General features: G+C 35.1%; 1 protein-coding gene across 1 annotated transcript in view; it reads right to left on the bottom strand.

Annotated features, from left to right (window-relative positions):
* USH2A (usherin) overlaps nt 1-23,377 on the bottom strand; it is a 990,439-nt gene that overhangs the window by 337,575 nt on the left and 629,487 nt on the right. The window contains exons 40-41 of the mRNA XM_072647832.1: nt 16,611-17,239; nt 4,310-4,650 (exon numbers count right to left, since the gene is read on the bottom strand). Coding sequence (XP_072503933.1) covers nt 4,310-4,650; nt 16,611-17,239 — 970 coding nt within the window. The remainder of the gene's footprint in view (nt 1-4,309; nt 4,651-16,610; nt 17,240-23,377) is intronic.

Raw genomic sequence — 23,377 nt, 5'->3', positions numbered from 1 at the left:
AGAAAAGCTGAGTGAAGAATTTAACTATATTAGTTCGCAAGAATCGCATCATTTTGGATACCTTTTGGAATAATCAGATTTGCCAACCACTAGAGTCAACTGTAATCTCAATAGACAAAATATTTCAAAATTTCACCAAAAAAAAGTAACTGTTGTTGCCAAAATTTATCCCAATATAAAAATATAGGGTTGTCCTCAAAGTACTAATGTAATTTAAAGTTATAAAACTTCAACCTGCACTAAGACTTTGGGGACAAACTGTATGCATCTACTATCAAACTGTATACTCTCCTCTTTGGGCCAAGATCAGCTTTTGTAAACTTATTTTAAGAAGCTAGTCTTCATGTAATGAAAAGAACGTTGGCTATGTGGTTGAAATTCTACTTCTGATGATTATTACTTGGGTAACCTTTCTTGGGTCCCAGTTTCCTTATCGATAAAATGAGGAATTTGGACCACAGGGCCTCTAAGGTACCTTCTATCTAGGCTTCATAATCTATGATTTATGACCCAGACATTAGTCCTCAACATATCAAATAAGAACATGAATTCTCTTTTAGTTTTTATACTGCCTGTATTTTTCATGAGTTTTCTGAAATGTAAAAGCAACAGTACTGATGATTTTTGTATCCAGTTTTTAACCCTGAGTCAATTTCTTTTTACCTGTTATTGTATACTGAATTGCAGAATTGCAGTTTTACAGGATCTCATAATCCATCTAATGTAATTCATCCATGAAAAAAATAAAAAAGAATTCCATACTACAAGTTGACAAGTGACTTTTGCTTGGATTTCTCCAGTGAAAGGAAATCTACTTTAACTAGCTCTAATTGTTAGATAGTTTTTCCTAATCTGGAGCCTAAATTTGTCTCATCACATTTCCACTCAATGCTCCTAGTTTTGCTTTGGGGGTTAAGCACAACAGCTTTTTCCCCTAGGACAGCCAAACACTCGAAGACCTTACTCCCTGCCTCCTATTATCTACACATTTGTTAAACCTCCCCAGTTCCTTCAAATGATCCTCCCGTGCATTAACTGAAGTGCTTTTACCATTTTGATTGCCCCTTTCTGGATATTCTCAAGATCAGCAAAGTTATTCCTCAACTGTGGCAACTAGAATTGAACACAGTATACCAGTTGTGTTCCAATCAAGGTATATTGGAGTATCAGAGTATATTGGAACTATAACTCCTCAAATCCTGAACATTCAAAATACATTCAGATGGACCTGTAACCTCATCCATGTGGATAGTCCATTCAATATTGTAGGTGAAAACCTGTCTATTTCTTACCATTCCACTGTGACTCTTGTCTTCCAATCAGTTCCCGCAGGGTATCCACCTCTTGATTGAGACTATCTTTACTTTCTCCTGACATTATGAGGATCCCAGTGGAGTACTTAGGCTGTCAACCAACTATCTCTAACTCTTGCCACATGACCAGCCTATCTTTCTTTTCATCTATACACTTCTCTGATGACACCTTTTAAATTGCTTTTTCTTTGGAGTTCTAGAATTGCAATGTGTTACAGGCTACTCACACCTAGTATGAACCTTTCCATTGTATTTAGTGCAATATTAATTTTTAAGTCCTTAGACACTGTTACTTAGAGAAAACTTCTATGACCTGGAACCATATAACACTGGTAACATGTTGCTATTGAAATATGGGCCTTTATTTAAATGGAAAGTTTAAGGTCATTAAAAGAACTTTATAATTGCCCAAAGGCAATCCATTCCACTTTCCCCTCTTCTCATTTAATTTTACATAGACAGGTTTTATGTATTTGTGCATGTGTATGTGTGCACTCACATACATACATACATATACACTGATGGATGCACTCTGTAGATTGTCCATCTAACATTAAACTCCATACCATCATCTGAAACAATATTTTTTTCATCCTCTTGATTTTCCATAAAAGCATACTTTTATGAGAAGTTATAGATCTCTTTCATGTGGCACTATAATGTTGCCATACCACAACGGCATCCACAAAAAGAAATATCTGGAGGTCTTTATCTTCTTTCTATGCCAAATCCCTTTTCAGTATGGGCTCTGCACTAAAGAACCTCAATGCCAGTGAAGCATACATCTTCCTACCTTAAGCTTCATCTGATATTTATGAGCAGAGAGTCATAAAATGATGGTATTCCTGTTAATATACCTTTCAAGAAATCTTGGTGAATGAAATGGAGATACCTTGTGGGAAGAGTGCCTTTGAAATGCTGTGTTGCTCTATTGTGTGATGCATGAAATAACTGAATATATATACACACACACACACGTATGTGTACACACATACACATCTGTATATTTACACACAGATATAAATATAGATATTCATTATTTTATACAGAGAATTGTTTTTGTCTATTAGTTATGTTTGACTCTTGCGATGCTATTTAGGGTTTTCTTGGCAAAGATGCTATTTCCTTCTACAGGTCATTTTACAGTTTTAGAAAACTGAGGCAAACAGGGTTAAGTGACTTGCCCAGGGTCACACAACTAGTAAGTGTCTGAGGTCACATTTGAACTCAGATCCTGATGACTCAAGGTCCTGTTGACTATTAGCTGCACCACCCATCTGCCCTACCTAACTACCTACTTACTTACCTATCTATCTATCTGTCTGTCTGTCTATCTATCTATCTATCTATCTATCTATCTATCTATCTATCTATCTATCTATCTATCTATCTAGATATCAATATATATACATATACATATATCTAGATCTAGATGTATTTGAATATGTATTTTGAATGTCCAGAAATTATGGTTCATATGTACTCAGAACAAAACTGGAGTACTTTATTTCTGGGTGCCTTATTTGAGGAAGGACTTTAATAATCTTGAGAATATTTAGAATTTGGTAGTCAAAATGGTGAAAGAACTTCAGTTTATGCCACAGGAGGAGTAGCATGTATGTATGTCTATGTAAAACAAAAACATATTTACATATTTTTGTCAATTATGTTTTGATCAATATTATCTATTGTGAATATAACATGTGAAAGGTTGCTTTTCTTTTTGTTCATACTAATAGGTTCATCAAGTATATCCTTAATGCCTATGTAGATTATTATCATAAAAATGTTACTAAATAGGAAAATAAGCATATATTTTGGTAATTTTTTATGTGTTCTAAGTGTCCTTTTTTAGTAGTAATAAGGTACAAAAAATTTTTCATGCCTTTTATAGGCTTTTCTCCTCTAGACAGTTTGTGAATCAGTCTTTCAATGCCTTAATGATTGTGTTACCTATAGCATAATTCTCCATGTACATTGGGTCTAATCTATCGCTTTTCACATTTTTCTCTTTAGTGTCATTTCTGTTTCTTCTATGAGCATATCAAAGGCTTTGTGTTTACAGTATAAATATTATAACTCACTCTTCCTTCATGACAAAAAATTTGCAGATTTTTTCCATTTTTCTTCTCTGTTCTATCTTCTCTTCTTTTCCTTCCATATTTATCCTTACATGGACTCAGGATGACTCTGCTTATTTGACTTACTCAGCTTTAGGTTTATTTTGCCATCCACTATTTTTCTGTTTTATGAAGAGATATTGATGATAATGTCCCATTATTATTCTCTAATATATTTTCATGAGTTTAAGAACTGGTATTGCCTTTAGTTGTCTTTTACTTATTTTTGATAAGTAAATCAAATATCTAAAAACTAAGGTGCTTTTTAGTCTTTTAAGTATCCTTATTATGGCAATTGATCAACATCAGATTCATTTCACAATAAAATTATTATAGCCAAATTATTATAGACTACATCTAAGTCTTCATCTATATGCCATTTTTTATTATCATCAATAACTTGCTTGGACTTTATGGATCTCACAGTACATCCTAATGTTACCTTAATTTTCTTTACTACTATATCATATTAAACTTAGAAGTCACATCCAGATCTTTTTCAAGTTAACAACTGTCTAGCTATGCTTTTCCAATTTTGTAATTGCAAAGTTTATTTTTGTCCTTATGCATTTAACCAAATGAAATTAATGTTTAAATTAGTATTTAGTATGTTAACTTGATTAGCAAAGTATAACAACATACTTTTTTTAAAATTAAGATTAAGGTATGTGTATGGTGAAAAAGGTCGTTGCTACAATGAGTGGAGTTAGGTATTCCCAGCATTATTAAATGAACTTGTTAACTATTATAAGTACCTATTACAGTGAAATATCACTTGTGCAAGCACAAGATGTGAAACATCTACAAATAAAAGAATTTCAATACTCGTTTCTCTAGGAATAACAGATTTAGATAATTAATACTAAAATCACTTACCTCAAATGAGGTCCATTTGGCCTACTGGGTGGCTGCCAAGAAACCCCAATATAGGATTCACTCACTGGAGTCACTGACAAGGGATTAATACCCTGAGGTAGAGTGGGTTGGGTGGTGATATAAGTAGGCAAACTCTCTGTGCATCCTCCAAGATGACCTCCACCTCCTGAACAAGCCATTATGGTGACTGAATAGTTTGTGAAAGGAATGAGGTGGGTCATTATTTGACTAAATATTGAGGTATTGCTGCTGCTGGGTGTAACCATTATTCTTGGGTCTGGCATGCAGACTTCATAGCTGAGTATGTCTCCATTTGGGATGAGAGGGGGACTCCATGTAACCTGCATGGAAAGAAATATTTAAAATTAACCTAGGCATAAAGAAAGAAGACAATTCAATTTCACAAAACTTGGAGACATGCTCTGTCATGTCTTTTTTTTCTTCTAATGAAGTCACCGTCTAAGTATCCACTTGCTATAGAATCTTTGCTCCTGAACAGTAATGAATGATTTTTGGATCAATTAACAGTACACCATGAACTAAATGAAATGCTATTTCCTTGATCTGGCTTTCCATCTCAACATGTTCTAGGACTGTCAAATACACAGCACCTTAGTGATTCATCTCCACTGTGGGTGTGTCAAAGAACACTGAGTAAACACACGGAGAAAATTTACACATTCCCATGCATCAATAAGACAGCCACAGGATTTGATAGTTTGCTCGTTTACACCTCAGTTACCTAAAGCACTAGAATCCTTCATCTCACATTGTTCCTGTGGATGGTAAATGGCAATACTATTGTTGTTGTATTCAATACAACCAGACAATGTGTTCAGATTTTGGAAGATGCTGAACAATTCAGTTATTGAAACTTTCTGAGATGAATACTGAGTATTTCTGGGGGAAAAAATTAAGAATGACAGGAAAAGGACCACAAGATATAACCAGTTATCAAGGGCAATGGATGTCTAGCATGCAATAAAAGAACTGGCAATTTTCTGATAAGTGGGAATATTCCTTGGGACTAGGGAGACAAGATGCAAACAGCTATGTGAAAGCAAGTGGTATGGAGGGGAAAAGGCAGATAATCTCACAGAGAAGGTGTGAGAAATAGGCTTCTTGGAGAAGGTGAAACCTGAATGAAGAGAGGAAAACCAGAAGGTGGAGATAAATAAGAGAGAAAATTCCATGCTGGAGCCAGTTTGAAAAGGCTTTTTAAGAGCCAATTGTTAAATTTTCAGCTTGAATATTTACACCTCAGAAATGGGCAAATGCTATACATTGGGACGGTTGTCAGTTGTTCTTTGGTTTTGTTTTTTGTTTTTTTTGCTTTCTCTATCTGCTTTTTTTTTCTTTTTCTTTTTAATCATGGTTCTTTAGGCTGCCTTCTCTATTTTTTTAGTTGAAAAAGCATTATATTTCAAACTTGAGAGAAGATACGAATAAAACTTCAAGTCATTATAAAAAAAACAAAATTTTAAAATGGAAATGAAGAGAAAAATGAGCAAAAATAAGGGAGACAATGGTATTCCCACATATTAATTCTAGTTTCTTTTCTAGAAATGATTATATTATCCTAATGAATATAATGATAAACTCTAATGAATTATCATTTCCTTGCTACCATAAGAAAATAGTTTTATATTGAGATTAGTGAGCCTTGTTTTCAAATCAGTTAGCATGTTAAATATTATATCCTCGTACCATTTGATTTTTCAGTTGCAGAAAGTAACTTTTTAAAGGAATGACTGTACTGGGAAGTCAAACTGACATATACACTTTGAGTATTCTCTTGTAAGAGATCATTCTCAGTTCAATTCTCTTGTCTCTTCATATTGGATATCTGCCAAACCCATGGTTTCTCATAACTTCTAGTCAGTATTTATATCCCCCAGTTTGAATCCATTCTGTATTAATTGTCACACTAATCATTCAAAAATACCACATGGTTCATCATGTCATTCTTTTGCTTAGAACTGTTCAATAACATCATGATGCTTGTCAGAATACGTCAGAATTTCTGAGCAAAGAAATATTCTATCCTCAATCTAACTTTCCAGCCTTAAATCTGGCATCCTAATGGGCTCCTCATTATTTCTTTTTTAAAAATCTACTTCCTGTTTTTTGCCTTGTCACATAATATATATGCACATATGTATTTATATTATTCTTCCTGATTTTTCAAATATTACGCAGCAGATAGCACATCAGCTAGTTTTTTTCTCATTACTCAGAGTTATAGTTTATCTGAATCTATTGACTTCTAGTAATTGATACCACCTATGTGATTTGCTCATCATATTTCCACAATCTGAAAGATCTTTTCCCTATATCTTTACCTGAAATTCCACTAATTATTCTGGATTCACTTTGGGGGCTTAGTTATCCCCTCCCCTCATTCTTATAGCCTTTCCTGATTCCCCTAATGACTGTAATTTCTCTCTTTAAAAATCTCAAAGCATATTAATTTTTTAATGTATGTTTTCATTATGTACTTCCGTTTTGCCTTGAAGTATAGTTGCTATTATACCTAATTTCCCTCACTAGATGGTAAAATTCTGCCCCCCATTCCCCACTGAAAGCAAAGGGTGTATCATATTCAACTTTATATCATACACAGCTCTTAGCACAGTGCCTTGTATGCTTATAAAAAGGATAGGATTGAATGACATAAATAAATGAATGCACTTCCAAACAACTTTTTCAACCTCTTACCCTTTTCCCCCCAAGTGCTTCAAGTCCAAGTCTTCCTAGTCTCACAAATAATCCAAGCACATTCTGCCTGCCTAAATCTTATTAATATTCCAAGGCATATTTCAGGTATTATTTCTTCAAGGAAATGATTTATATCCCCTGAAAACTCATAATGATCATTGTCTTTACCACTTGATTGGCATGTAACTTTATACAACTCTGTGACACTTTTTTTCCCGTTATAGTCTTGCATCATTATTTAACAGGCATTACTATTTAAGTCTTAGGGCACATGTCTTGTCTTTCCAACTAAACTGTAAGATTTTTCATGGTATCTGCATTTCCTACAACACCTACCACATGATATATATGTAGTAGGGGGACAAATAACTATTTTCTGGATGATGAACTCCCCATTTTGTATTATCTCTTACACGAAACTTTGTCTTTTTTTTTAACTCAAAAGTTGTACACATACTATTATCCCAATTTAATAAAACAATGGAAGTTATTTACAGAAAGACTATCCACAGTCACACAGTTAGTAAGCATCAGAATCTGGACCCATATCTGAATCTAGTGACCCCAAGTTCAGGGCTCTACACTGCTTCTCAAATACCGCACTGCCTCCTAATTTGGAAGTATTTATTGGGCACACAAAATATTTTATTCAAATATTTCACCGAATCACAGAATACCATTATATTGTGTGGAACATTAGAATGAATTCTAGATCACAGGTTTAAATTCTAACTTTGACCCCAGGGAAGGTACTTTCTCTCCCTATATCTTAGTTTTCTTATATGTAAAGAGAAAACATTTGACAATTTTGCCTTTTAAATTTACGTCTAGTTCCCAATCTACGATCTAATAATATGGACCCAAGTAAGACCTCATTACTTTACATTTCTTGAAATTTCTTTTGAGATAGTTAACTCTAAGTAACAGATAATGTATCCTATGTCAGAGATCACAGGTATATTCTTTCCCCAACTTTTTTTTCTTTTTTAATACTATCATGCTGAAACCTTAAAAGACAAACTCATATATATTGGTCCAGTTTCAATGTAAACATGCTACCACAGCACAAATAACTATAAACAGAAAGGAGAACCAATCAGATTGAATAAGACTACAAACTCCTACCTTATAGGAAAGGGGAGAAAATACCTTTCAGAGAGAACAGGCTAAAGATTTTCAATATTTTGCTTTGACTAAGATTGGGAAACATAATGAGAATTCCCCAAAGGTCAGCATTGATCCAGAAGCTTTTTAGAAAAAAATATCAAGGGTTTAACAGCAGTCCTGATAGTTCTAGAAACTTTGCCCTTTGTCTGAACTGCATGACAATTTTTTCTTACTGATTTACTAAGTTATTAAGAGTCTGCTGGAAGAAACAAAGTCCTAGATAGGATTCTTATGAACCAAAGAGAATGTGCCTCATTATAGGCAATACCACATAAACCTAAAGCAAGGAAAAGTTGTGCTTGGGGGGGGGGGGGTGGAGAAAAAGAGAGAGAGAGACAGAGAGAGAGAGAGACAGAGACAGAGACAGAGAGAAGAGAGAGAGGAGGGAGACACAGAAACACAGAGAGACAGAGAGAGAGAGAGAGAGAGAGAGAGAGAGAGAGAGAGAGAGAGAGAGAGAGAGAGAGAGAGAGAGAGAGAAAGAGAACCATTTCTTTGTGAACTTGACGAATGAGCCAAGGTTAGGCTCAGGGGACTTATTGGGCTTCTAGTGTAAGAGCTATCACAGCAACAATCCATGTGATTGATCCATGTTACACAACCTCCCCCTTCTTCATCCTGAGTCTTCTGAGAGTTCAAGTCAGACCTTGGCAGTACATGAAAGCAGGCGCTAGGACTCAGAAGACAGTCTGCGTTGGATACAGGAATGGCTTGTTCATTGATTCAAATCCCAATGTTAAGGCTATGAAAGGAAGCACACTAGAGAAAGCCCTATTGAGGAAACTACTGGGAAAGATTAACTGATTGAACATAATTACTCTGGAAACTGTCATTTAAAGATCAGGAAGCCTTATTTTCTCCAATAAAAAAAATTTAAAGGGATAGGAATTTATGCCAACCTTGGAAAGCAATTATTTTTTTTTACCGCAGCAAGTTGTTATATTTCAATCTAAAATCTCCAAAGCATTTTAATTGAAATGGTCACAGCTGTCTAATATGGAGCACTATGTAGCCTGGATAGGCTTTATTTAATCTTTACCATAGAAATATAGTCCTGAGGGGACAGAATGGCATAGTGAATAGAAAGCTGGTTGTGTGACCCTCACTAAGTCATTTCATCTCTAGGTTTGTCAGTCAACCCTAAGACTCTTTGTTCTTAATAGCAATTCTCAATAGTCAGGTCTCATTTCTATACACTGAAAGACTAAATGAACTGCTTTTCTTTTTACTTTTTGTATTTTTTCCACCTTTACATTGGAATTCATCTTGTTTGATCTCTTTTGAAAGTTAAAAATAAATCTGGACCCTACTCAACACCTCCCCACACTGCACCAAAAAACCAATAAGAACAAAAAAAACTATGTTGCAGAAGAGTGACTGATCATCTGTACTGGTAGAGGGATTTCCTCACAGATAGTCATAGGTCCAATAAAAGCAAAGAAGCAGAGTTCTAGATGGTCTTCTGGGTTATGCATGAAGGTGGGAGAGTATAAGGTTAAGGAAAAAGGTTACTAAGAATCACACAGTCTTTAAACTAACTATAAAAATAAGTTTAATTGTTGGTGCTGCAGAGGAAATCTTTGTCCCTTGACCAACACATCTTCAATCATATCAACCTTGGCCTTCTTCTAAGGAAGAAGCCAGAAGAAAAAAGGAGGCTGCATCTAAACAGAATGATACCTCCTGGGTTCTCTTTATAGAGGCAAATAAAGGGGTTGTTTGCATTCAATTATTGCATATTGAGGTATTTATGACGATTGTTTGCCAAAAAGTTTCCACAGAAGTTATGTGCTAATCTCTAGAGAAATTCAAGAAAAACAAGGTTAATTTGATAAATATTACTTAGTTGCTTTAATAGGAAAGAAGTCATTGGAAATATAAGGTGTATAACATTAACAGAAAAAAATTAATAGTCCAGGGTCAAGGATTTTTCCTTGTTCCTTCCCCCTGTCTTGAGCTGATAGCAAATTACTAATAACTAGTCTATGTGTCTCGTCACTCAACTAGTTCCAAATCACTGTATTATCATGGAGCCTATTTCAGTCCATCTCATCTGAAAAGATAACTTGGGAGTCTTTATATGTATAATAAGCTGACAGCATTTCCTTGATCTATCAGTCTGGTTACCCTAACAAAGAAAAACATGAGATTAATGCAGCATGGCCAGGCTATTAGTGATCACTATTTCCCCATAAAAATGCTCACAAACCATGCCCCTAATAATTAATTCAGGATTTTTGCTAAGAATAAAATTCATGTTCATTGGCTTGTGGTTTACGGATTCTATCATATTCTCTTTCTTTGAAATTTGGGACATCTTTCCTTCTCCAGAACTCTAACATTGTTTTATGAAAGCAACATTGCTTTGAAAGGTCATCACCAGTAGCTCAACAATTATATCTGTTTCTTTCCTTAATCAACTCAAGGGCCTGGTGACTTAGAACTCATTGAAGGGAACTAGGTGCTTTCATTTCTTCATTATTTGGGGTTTGAACCTCAATTTCTTGGAAGTAATCATTTAAAAAATACTTCTATTGTAAATATTAACATCATTGGAAGAAAAATCAGATACTAGTTATGACACTTATTGTTTGTGGGACCTTACATAAGTCATTTAATGTTTCTGTGTCTCAACTTTCTCACCTGTAAAATGAGGGGGTTCAAATAAATGGCTTCATAAATCTTTTCCAATTTTAGGTTGTTTCTATCCTCCATGATCCTATGAGAGTCAAAATTGAGAAATTCAGTCTCACAGCTGTTCATTATCATTTGCTGCCTTCTTTGATTGCTATCAATGCCCTTTCTCACCAGCAGAAATTAAAGGAACTCATTTTTGCTTTCCTCAGCAATTATCACTAGCCTCAGCTCATTGTGGGCCTTAATGGCCCTGGAATTATTCTTTGTTATCTTGTTATTGTTCTGTACGTATCTTCATTTTTTTCTTTCAGATTCCTTCTTCAGTACACATCTTTTAAGCATATGTGGGTGATGAGTTCCCTGTGTGGTCATGTTAGTATCTTCTGGGAGCTCCTCTTTTCTCCTTCAGTGGAATCATTTGTTTATTGTCTGATCTTCAGCATTTCATTCCTGAGAGCTTCCTGTGTTAAATGAGCCATCTGTCCCTGCAAAATATTTGGTTACTGGCTGCTACCTTTTGATTCTTTCTCTGAACCTATTAAGGTCTCATCTCTTCAAATACATGTTTACATCAGACCATATGGAACTTTCCTTAGTTTCTCTATTGTGAACTGTAAGATAGAGTGATCATTTGTAGCCCAAGGTTCCTATTATATGTACCTCATTTAAGTTTCATTCTTTAGGTTTGTCAGGATCCAATCTAGAATTACAATTCCTCCCATGGTGTCTTAGGAAGGATGAAATTACCATGGAATAAATCATGAGTTTATCGTCTGCTTTTTAAATATGTGTACGTGGGGCAAGGGAGTGGAAATAGATAGAGATGTTTCAACAGATGTCAGGATAGTTGAAGTCCTTCAAAACTCCTTATCTAATTTATCATCCTGTTTTGTTTCTTCTAATAATCTTCATCCGAACCTTCCTCTCCACAATGTTCCTCTCGGGTGGTTTCTGGATTTCCTCATTTGACTATATCTTCTTTATATATAATGATGGTAATAATAATTATTATTGTTGTACTACTATATTTGTTTAATGTTCTAAGGTTTCACAGGCCCTTTATATGTATTATTTCACTTGATTACTACAACAATCCTGAGTTAAGTGCTATAACTATTATTACTTCCTTTTACAGATGAGGAAACAGGCTATGAGAGAGTGACTTGGTTCAGTAACTAATAAGTGGCTGAAGTAGAATTCTAAAATTGTATAAATTGATGTAATCAAGAAGTCTAATTTCCTATAAATAACATCATACATTTAACACTATTGCTAATTTTTAGGTAGTTTAAAATGTTAGCTTTCAATGACTTTCAGCTTCTAAAAACTAAGCTAACAGCTTGAAATAGTTAATGCACCAATTTAAATAGTTTAAATTTTATGTTAAGTTATTCTCCAGAATAGAAAAAAATGTTGTGTTTTATCTATAGTATATTCTAGGCTTGATAGAGTTATTATATATTAAAAACAGAAACAACTTCCTCCCTTTTCTTCACCCTACTGTGTATCACAGATTGAATATGTAGCAGGATATAAAGAGAGTAGCACTGAGAATAAAGAATAAGCCCCTTTTTTGGTAAAGACAATGTCTTTTAAAGAAGTGGCTTGGATTCCCCTGAAGAAAAAGTTCAAGTTAGCATGTACTGAATGTTTCAAAATAGCAAAGTATTTTAGAAATAGCAAAATCTTAGGAATCAGGAAATTTAGGCTCCAGTTTCAGATCTATGTCATCTTCGATAAATTACGTAGTTTCTATAGGCTCAGTTTAACTTACTTGTAAAATGAAAGATTAGCATTAAATGATTTTTAAGGATGAAGCTCTCAGATCCTAAAGTCATATTATTAAGTATCTCTCCAAGATGCATTATGGTTCTCTCATCCAAAATCACTGGAAAAATACAGTCATCAAGCAATCCTTCTCAAAGGTAATATAACTAAACCTTGGTCTATATAACTAATCTAGTCACAATATGGGCCAAATAATGTCTTCCATCTCTTCAGTATTATCAGTCTCCCTCCTATCAGTATCAAATAGAAAATCCATAAGGTCAAATTCTTGACATTTCATTACTTGGATGTTTTACCATGTTCCTTTTCCTAATTACTTAACAGAGAACGTAGTAAACGGAACCATGACAGGATAATTCTTGGAATTTCTTGGAGATGATCTCATACTCATACCTTTGATGATTAACCTGGCAATTGTTAGCAAGAAAAGAACCAGCAAAACCAATTCTTTAGTAAAAAGTAAAAATAAAAAAAAAAAAAGTAAAAAACATCATTTTTGTCAGGTTGACATTTAGGTTCCTGAAAATATTCATGCCTCATCTTCAGGGAACACGCCCTTCTTAAACAGAAATAGGCAATTCACTATGATTTTTAATTCATAGTTTATTAGAGCTACAGGTGTTAGCTCTTGCTTGAATATATGTGTGTCTTGTAAAACCTAAATTGACTGATACCAGAACATTTGAAACTGGAGAAACTAATAAGCTTTCTTAAACTGGGGAAACAGAAAACTCTACAAAAGCACATTGCTTTCACCATTTCTAAAGAGAAAATCTCCTCCAACACTACATACCATTATCCTTTGCTTCCAATTAAAATTTCAAGGAAGCTGACTTTATCCCATATGTCCCAAAAGTCCATGGTCAAAGATTCCTTGGCCCACACAAAGCATTTTGTTTATATTTGTCTTCCGCCCTATGTTCTATTAGAATCAGTCAGCATAGTGGGTTAGACTGTTGGACTTGTACTCAAGATGATGTGAGTTCAAATCTCACCCAGAGCTTTACTAGCTATGTGGACATGAAAAAAATCACTTAACCACACTTAGCCACTGTATTCTTATCTGTAAAATGTGGGAAATTATAACACCTACTTCTTAGAATTGTTAAGAAGGATATCAATAGAGATAATACATATACAGTGGTTTGCAAATCTTAGGTGTTATATAAATGTTGAGTATCATCATCACCACAATTTTGTACTGTGGTTATCAGTGTATGTTTCCAATGCTTCTGCTAAACAGTAGGCTCCATGAGGGTAGAGACCATGTCTTAATAAATCTTTGTCTTTTCTTGTGTTTCTACAAAGGGCCCTATAAAACACAGATGCTTAATCTATGTTCACTGAATTGATTCAACACCACAACACTTCACAATTGGCACATGAATTTATAACAGATTTTGGAATGTATTATGCATGTGTGCATTCTGTCTCCCCCAGCCCTCAAGGACAGGTTTCATGTCTGTCTGGTAAAAAATTCATCGTTTTTTTCATTAAAAAATAAAATAGATTTGTCCCCTTCCCTTCAGCACCTAGAACAGGTCCTGTGCAGATGGTAGGAAGCTGCTTCATTCATGTCTGTTGACAAATATGTCCAATAGACTTGTCTTCTTCTATATGTCTGCCATAAAGACAATTAACAGCCAATTACTAGGAATCCACAATTAAAAAGGTAAGGACAGAGAGCACTAATTGAAACTATCAGTCCTAAACAATGATCATGATTCAAGTCTCAAAATCTCTTAAGCAGATAGAGGAAATGGAAGAGCACATGGAAGTCACAGAACATGGGAGTTTGGGGCATAATGGCTGCATTTTAGCAGCACACTATCTCAGGAGATCTTGTATCTTAGAAGGAAACATTCACACCTGGAGATAAGAATAGGAGCTTTGGGTTCAAATGGGAAAGGATATCCCTTCCAAAGATTTAACAAAAAATACACAAGATATTGTACTAGCATTGGCTAGGAATAACTTCTTCCTCCCCCCCCCCCCCACATTCCCACCTTGACATTCACATTCTTTTTAATATCTTCAAGCTTTCTGTCTTGAGGCTACGCTATTTCTTTGTTCAACAACTTTGTCACATAGCCTGGAAATCTTCGGTGCATCCTTAAGATGTTACTCCTTTTTATAATGTGATAATGTGAAAGCTTTATGCTATTAAAACAACTGTTTCCAAATGCCTAACAAAGTTTTAGATGAGATTGAATATTCTTGCTGACTCTGCCTCTTGATAGCTTTTGATTTTCCTGCAATTATTTGAACACTAATAAAAGTTAGATTTTTTTAAAGTCATTGCTAGTGCACAATTTCTACATATTTCAGGCACCGTCATATATATACTTTCGGATTCCTAACCTGGGGTTATCACTGCCCCAGGGGACTCATGGGAACACCTAGAATTTATGTTAGAACTTTAAAAATGATCCACATTTTGCCCTCTCTGACTCCCTCATCTAGTACAACCTTTTCCATTTCAGGTTGACAGGCTGTAAGTGTGATTTTGTTACTGGATGAGGTAAAAAGTAGGAAGGGGCAATCAAAGGAAATGGGAAAAGACAATAAGTCTGACAAATTGTCTTTGCCTCCATTTGATCCTCATGCAGCTATGCTGAGCCAGACAGACCTTTGCATGAATGGCTATCATTCAACTAAAAATGAAAATGATTCGTCCATTTCCAAACTTTGCCTGAGAAGTAATACCTAGTTGTTCAAATTCAAAAAGAAGAAATCCAGGATATGCCATTCCGAAACTTTGCCATTCTGAAGGGAGAAGACTTGCTACATAGTATCATATCAATTGGTATGTCTACTGAAGTTTTTGTTAATCCCACTAGGAAAAATAAAATAAAAAAATTACAGAATGATTAACCGCTTCAAGTTAGTTTTCCTTTAAATGGAAAACAATTCCAAAGATTGCCAACACATCTTCAGGAGATTAAATCTTTTGGTATGCTGAGGATTTTGTAAAATTAATTGACTATGACAAATTGATATAATAAACATTTTCATCATAATCTTTAAATTAATTCTTGTTAAATGTGGAAACAAGATAAAATGTTATAGATTTTTCATGTTTCTAATATTAAAAGAGCATGATTCAGTCTATCTCACATTGATGCTAATCAAAAAATGTAGTTTTTATAGTTTAAATTCATTTCTTCTAAGTCTATATTTTTGACCATCTTTTATTGCTCCCCTAGTGAGGAGGCATGGGACAGAAGGGCAGGCATCAACACAATAGAGACCCAAATAATAATTTTAACAGATGAACTTTGCTTTTATGCAAATGGCCTTTGTTTTGTGCTCTGGTAAGCAAGCTACTGAAGCTACTGTACCAATGCTTTTGGCATTAGTACAAGACTGAATCCATGGAAGCATGTGTGTATTTACACAAAAGAGGCTTCTAAGCTACAAAACTCCCTCCTGTTTGGTTACACTAATTTCCCTTGAATGAAGTTTGTATGCAAGCCAAAACAATGGTAGTTATCCTGTCCTCTAGAGCTCATTCCCAGATGAATGTTGTGAATAATTGAAGACTTCCTAGATAGACCTGTAATACGCTATTTTTACTTCATTTGCCAATCATTTTGCTCTTTGATCATTTTTTAATCAGAATATTGGTAACTTGGACCTTCTGTTAGCATACTAATCCAGTCCTTACTATTTTCCCAACTCTTCTCATTTTTTTTTGATCTATTTAAATCTGACGTGGTGGTTAAGCTAAGCATCCCATTGTGACATTCAAAGTATTTCAGGTGTGTGAGGAAAATGGAAGCATCTCCACAATATAATTAAGGGGATACAGGAACAGATGAAAAACTGACGCCGAATTCAAAATGGTTTGGGCCACTGGCCAGAATGTTAGCTTCTTCAGCTAATGCCTAAGGCAGGAGAGATGGCTAGTTTTGCCAGTAGATGGCTCTGTTCCACACAGAGTCAATCAAGGGTAAGTCTGCAAAAGGAAAAAAAAGTAATATAATCCTACCTTGGCCATATCTGGTCCTAACACCAGCACATCAGGCGGTTGTACCCCAGCAGGCCTTGATGGTCTTGTGGTAACTTCTACCCAAGCACTGCTATTTGTGCCTCCACTAATTGTGCTCATTAGTATTCGGTACTCATACTTTGTCCATGGGCTAAGAGCTACAGATTGATCGATAAACTTCATGGAATGATTCAGTGGGAGGGTCACAAGTGTGGTCACTTGTTCCATTCCTTTGGACCTTCTCTCAATCGTAAAGTTCTCCACTAGACCATTGGGGTAAAGAGGGAGTTTCCAAGATATAACCACAGATGTCGGTGTATCAGAATATAGTTCCGGGCTTGGAATACCTTCTGGTGCATCTGGAAGAGTCCATACACCCTGGGTCTCAGGTGAAAGAGAGCATCCTTTTGAAGTACATCCTTCTACCTGAAAATAGTAGGTAGTGTTTGGGCGTAAGTGAAGCACGGTGCTGTTAGATGTCTTTCCTGGGAGCAATGAATGAAAATGGCCATTTTTGTAAATGTTATAATGGGTGATAACACCATTGGGTCTTGAAGGATGTTGCCACTTGAGAGTCATTGTTCTTGACTTCACATCCAAAAGAAATGGAGGGTCGATGGGTCCCGGTTCTATGAGAAAGAAGAAATGTAAGTGATCTAGACAAACTTAAGACTTTTTTCCTTTTCCTCCAGCAGGATAACAAACATTTAGTAACCTTTAAAATATATTTTCCTCTAGAAAGTAAATTTAATTTGGTTTTGAGACCAAAATCTATCAGAGATGATTTTAGAAAATACTATCTAATGCCATGAAACCATCCTTTTGGACATTACACAGGAATGGAAATGCATAAGAAGGCCATTTAGAACTGAAGTTCTAGCTTTTATTGACATTTTTCTAGAGCACTAGTGACTAATTATAACCAATAACATTGTCATAACCAACCTGCATATTTTACAACCCAGTGAAGGCTTCCTGCATCTCTCATTATATATTCCATATTTTCCCTCATTCTGTTTATCATTCTAATCCATGTTTTGCAATTTATCTACTCCCTGTTAATATTATAGGTGATTTTTTACTGTGACTGTGACAGAAGCTGCCGATTTAGCTCTTTCACCTACTGATAAATAAACAATGCACAGAGCTGACCTTTAGGTTAACAGGTTTTATGCTTGCTCCACTCAGCACTCTAACGGATTCAATTATCATAAAGGTTCAGGAGGCTCCATGAATACTGAAAAAGGCCCACCATATGCCTGCATAGGTACTGTGGAACAGCAAATACTCGGCAGCCCTCCAGAGATATTCCTTAATTGTAAATAATTTCACCATGCGACACAATCAAGTCACCTTGAATGCAAACCCCTCAGCCTGCGGAGGCAAAGTGTTATTTAAGCTTTACTGGGCTGCGTTAAATTCTGCAATTTGAAGGGCTGTTAAGTTTTTCAATTGAAATTTCATTTAAAATGCAGGTGCTTTTTATTATACGGAGGCTTTACGGCTCTCTAGGTACAAGCAAGAACATGGTGCAATAACACAAATCTGGCTCAATCACTGATCAGTAACAGCTGTAATTCCAGAACATTTAGCATTCTTATAAACCACGTCCTGAAATCTATAAATTGCTACAACAGATCAAGAAAATACTATATCCCCCTTTTCTGCCCACAGCAATTTTGACATTTATGAGATTTTTCTGTGAACATTAGATTTTATTGAAAATCTTTAAAAAAAAAAAAGATATACTTGGATTTAGTAATTGTTTAAAACAGCTTTGATTCTTTTTATTTTCTTTCTTTTTTTTTTTTTGACTTTAGTTTCCAATATCTGGGGTTTCGATCTTAAAACGCAATCATGAATGCCTAAATCCTGTGACTCTGCATTATTTGCTGGGGCTATCTTAGCCCCAGTAGAATTTTATGAAGTGAGTTCTACAGCATATATGTCCATTGGCCACTGAACTGATAATTGAGGAGCGAGAGCCACTGTCTTTTTCTGAGGAATAATTCTATAAGGCACTAGCCCTGGAATCGAGACATTTTTTGGCAGTTTGGGGGTATAGCCCATTTGAGGAAATAAAATGACCCTAATATAGATGAAGGTCATAGGATCATAGACTTAGAGATGAAAGGGACCTCGGAGGCTATAGAGTCCCTATTCACTCCCCCTCCATTTTACATATGAGAAAAATTAGTTCCAGGGACAGGTCTAAGCTTCAGTTTTCACCTTCTGCTTGATTTCCTTTGAGAGAATTCCTAAGGTCTCCATGACATTGTTTTTTTCTTTTGTTATATGTATACAAAAGCAATTATTGCATCAAAGTGTGAATGGGCCCCCTTTTCTCCCCTTTAAACATGTTATTTAGATCAGAATGTTTTTCTTGTACTATCATGTACAACTTCTGAAAGGCAGCTGTATTTTTTGGCAAAAATCAAAATTCCTGCAATTTTAGATTGATAAAATCAGTGGCGAGAAGAAAGAAGGGAAGGAAGGAAGGAAAAAGGAAAGGGAGGGAAGGAAGAAAGGACAGTAAAAGCCTGCATTTTCTAATAAGGGTTACATCAGTGCTTTGCCTAATTTTTCCTTGTCTATGAGTTATCAAACTGTGAGTTTCTTCAGGGAAAAGAATCAATAATCAGGTAGTTTGTTCTTCCTTATGATAAAGGTAAAGCCTTTTATTCCTTTTGAATACTATGCTAGTGTTATAGATGAAGCATCCACAATAACGAGATGAACTTGCACTTCAAACCCCCACAGAGCACAGTCTTTCCTTAAAGATGATCTCTTATCTAGAAAAGGAAGAGATGGTCAATTTCAATTTTGCAATCCTCCTCCCCTTCCAAACCATCATACATTTTATTATCTTCCCTGCCTAGCTGAGTGTTCATTCTCCTCTTGTTGCAGTCCTTAAACTCATGCAGCTCAGGAGGAAAATCTCTGAGTGTGTTCTAATTAGCCCCTCTGGATAGGAAAGTGTTAAAGACTGGCTTGCCAACCTTATTTCAATTTAGTGCTTTTTTTAAATGACAAGCCGAATCATCTAATTCTATATATACAAATCAACTAGCATGCCACTGCATGGTTGAAAGGGTCACCACAATTATGTAAAACATGAGTAATAACTATAATTGGGGTAGTTTGCTAATACAATAAAAAGCTCTGAACATGAGAAAAGTTATGCTCACAGCAGTAGCTATCACTTTCTAAAGTAAGAATTCATGGATGAAATGACATGAAAGAGATGGTTATAAAATTTTAATGGAATGATAAAAGGCAAAAGTCAGCCTCTCAGCTGAATTCTTAAAATCCCTATATATCACAATCAGCTCCTTAACTGTAAAATCAATGTGGAGTATAACATGTTGTCAATGTGGTTGTCACTGGAGGGAGGGCCGGGAAGTCTGACAGCTACACAGCTCAGCTGGCCAATGATGAAAATAAACCATAAAGCTCTTTCCTTGGGTGTAATTGTTTAGAGAACTAACTCCTGGTGAAGGGAACATGGGCATCCTTTCTGTTAAGACCATGGATTCATATTTCAGGCCATTTCATTACAGCATTAATAACAGAAAGTAGTTTCATTTTGGCAAATGAAATTATCTTTTATGGGAGACGATTTTGCTCATATGCTTCAAAAGTTCAGTCTGAACTGGAAAAAAAAGCGAAGGCAGGCGATTGTGATTAATCTTTTTTAATCACATGTCCAGAACCCAAAGGTTTGTATTTGTTTATTTTTTGCTGGAATTAAGAAGCCTTTATTCCCAATAGGGAGGGTATGTTTGTGTAAACAGCCTTGGGAGGCTGACAGCCTGAGTCTGTGAAATTCTCAGTGGCTGAATGGATCTTCTTGCCTTGCCTTCTGTTAGGAGATAGTAAGGAACATCTAATTTTCCTGAAACAACTTTTAACCATTCCAGGTCCCCCAAATGACCTCTTCATTAAAGTGAAATGCCATCCCCACTGGATTTATATTCACTCTCCTCATTAACATTAAAATCTACTCCCAAAGCTACCCAAAGCAGTCCTCTCTGCCCTCAAATTCTAATTCCTAACTTCTCCATTTCCCACCAGTATCCTAGTCAAGACACCTTGGGGCCATCTTTGCCTCTTATATTCAATGACACAAAGGTTCTCATAGATTCATCCTTTAATATGTACATCAGATTCATAACTTCCTTAGTGTTTCTACTGCTACAAAGCCGAAATACAAATGGCTACTTAGATTGGCTTAAGTCTTTCCCACAATTCATCCTACAAACTAGCAAACTAATCTCATAACATTATATTGACTATCACTACTTTGCTCAATAACATAGTGGACAAAGCTCTGAATACCTGATTCGGGTCCTACCTCTTCCACTGGCTAATTGAGTGACTTTGGATATGTCACTCAACAACTTTGAGTCTTCATTTTATTATTAAATTTCAAGGGACCTTTGCATCTCTAACAGAACTGAGTACACATGGTAGGCACTTAATACATGTTGAATGTGTTTGCTTTGTTAAATAGAGTATATAGGAAAGTCAAATATATAGTAATATGCTTTAGTTTGATGGTTAACATAACTTTTAGATACTCACTTAAGAGAATCTAATAGCAACAGAGAAAAGTGAATTATCCTATTCTCCAATAAATTATGGATTCCCTGTAAACCTTAGGCACATCTTCAGAACAGAGGTCTATTGGTAATAGAGGGATTGGGATTTAATAGTCTTTAAGTAGGTGAACCAATATTGTTCAGATGGTGGTGAATTGCTTCTCTCAAATTTCACTAAGAGTAAGACCAAAGGGAATTTTAGCAAAAGACATTTAAGTTACCTATCAGTAAGAATTTCCTGACTATAATGACAGCAAAATATATATTGTCAAGAAAAGTTATAGAGGACTTTTGTTTCAAGGTTTTAAGATAACTGTATAGATTGGTTTAAGAATGGTTCAACTTTAGAGCAGGAAAATGGACCAATTAAAATCACAGAAGATATTTATTCCACCCCTATCTCATTTTCTACCCTGTCACCTTCAGGAAAGCTATATTTAAACTGGTCTTGATATTTTAAACAACTCATAAAGTAGGAGACCAGGAAATCTCACACTCCCAATAATTCATTCCAATCCTGAACTGTTATTAATACATCATAGATATACAAGATTTCATTGTTTATAACTTATTTGATAAGTGTTAGTTAATTGTTTAAGGCTCAGCAAATCAAGTGACTTGCCCATAGTCACACAGCTAGAAAATATCAGAGGAAGGATTTAAATTCAGATCTTCCTAATTACATGCTTAGTATTCTATGAGACAGGGACAACCAGCTAAATGGTACAATGGATAGAGCTCTGGGCCTGGAGTAAGAAAGTCAAGTCTGGCCTCAGATACTTAGCAGCCATATGACTCTGGGCAAGTCACTTAACCTTATTTGTCTCAGTTTCCTCTTCTATAAAATGAGCCGGAGAAGGAAATGGCAAAGCACTCCAGTATCTTTGCCAAGAAAACAGCAAATAGGTTCATGAAGAGTCAGACATGACTGAAATAACTGAACAACAGCAAAACCCTATGAGACAGCTATTAATGGGATATAGACACTCAAACATATAAACATGTAGGTAATAAATATATACACATACATGGATATGTACATGTATACATGTATATTCAATATATATAAACATCTTAGACATGTGCATGTGTTTATATCCATATGTATATTTGTGCCCACATATGGTGCCTGGCACAAAGTAAGCATTTAATAAATATACTATACTATATCCCATAACTAACTTAACTCCCCCCATGATGGATTTAGAACTCATCAGAGATCTTTGAAAAATTAATATAACAGTGTAATTATTTTCTTATATATTATAGAAGATGGTAGATTATGACAAAATGAACTATTATGGAGTGTGAGCAAGTGAATGGCAATATATTTAATGTGTTTAGATATAACAGAAAACATGTCTTACACATAATAAATAGTATTAGGTAAAGAAAATGGGAATGGCCAACACTGGGTTACTCTGATTACACCTGCCAATGAATTTTCCTAGGTGTTCCAAGCTATCATTCCCTGATTGAAGTTTGTGCTCTGATCCATTGCCACTCACTAGTATTTGACCATCTTCAGTTGATAAAAGAAATTCAAAACAGCTGCAGTGACCCTGAAGACTTTTCAGTTGTCCAAATTTGGAGATCTAAGGTATAAAAGTCATAGTTATATAACTGCACAGTAGTCAGTAGATGACCAGAAAATAGGATTTCTCTACACTTTTTTGAGTTGAAATTCATCCAGAAGAATGTTGCATGGTTCAGAATCCCATTATATTCACTTAATAAATAAATTATTTGAGAAAAAGAGAGAAATTATTAATAGTTTCAAGTTTGATACCTAAAAATCCCCATATTTTCTATAGAGGCCACTGGTAAAGTGAATATAACCTCATGTTAATTTTATAGTTAACAGAATTTTAATACATTCATTGATTTACAAAGTAACCAAATTCTTTGTAATCCTCAAAATATTTCACTAATGTAATAATACCCAGATTGTTTTAACAGTTGGAAGAAACCCTTGTCGTTTCAGGGTGACTGGAAAAAAACGTTTCCTAGGAAAACACCATATGTAATAGTAACAGGCAGACATCTTACTTGTGTTTTAAAATCAGCTTGCTTCATTTATCTCTTCTAATCATGAATCTACAGAGGAAATCTCAGTGTGCAATCTAGATGCCTGCTTCATTGTTTAATGCATTAAACTTGTCAGTA

The sequence above is a fragment of the Notamacropus eugenii genome, chromosome 2 (genome assembly GCF_028372415.1).
Source record: "Notamacropus eugenii isolate mMacEug1 chromosome 2, mMacEug1.pri_v2, whole genome shotgun sequence".
Lineage (NCBI taxonomy): Eukaryota > Metazoa > Chordata > Mammalia > Diprotodontia > Macropodidae > Notamacropus > Notamacropus eugenii.
This window is presented reverse-complemented; position numbering and strand designations above follow the sequence as displayed.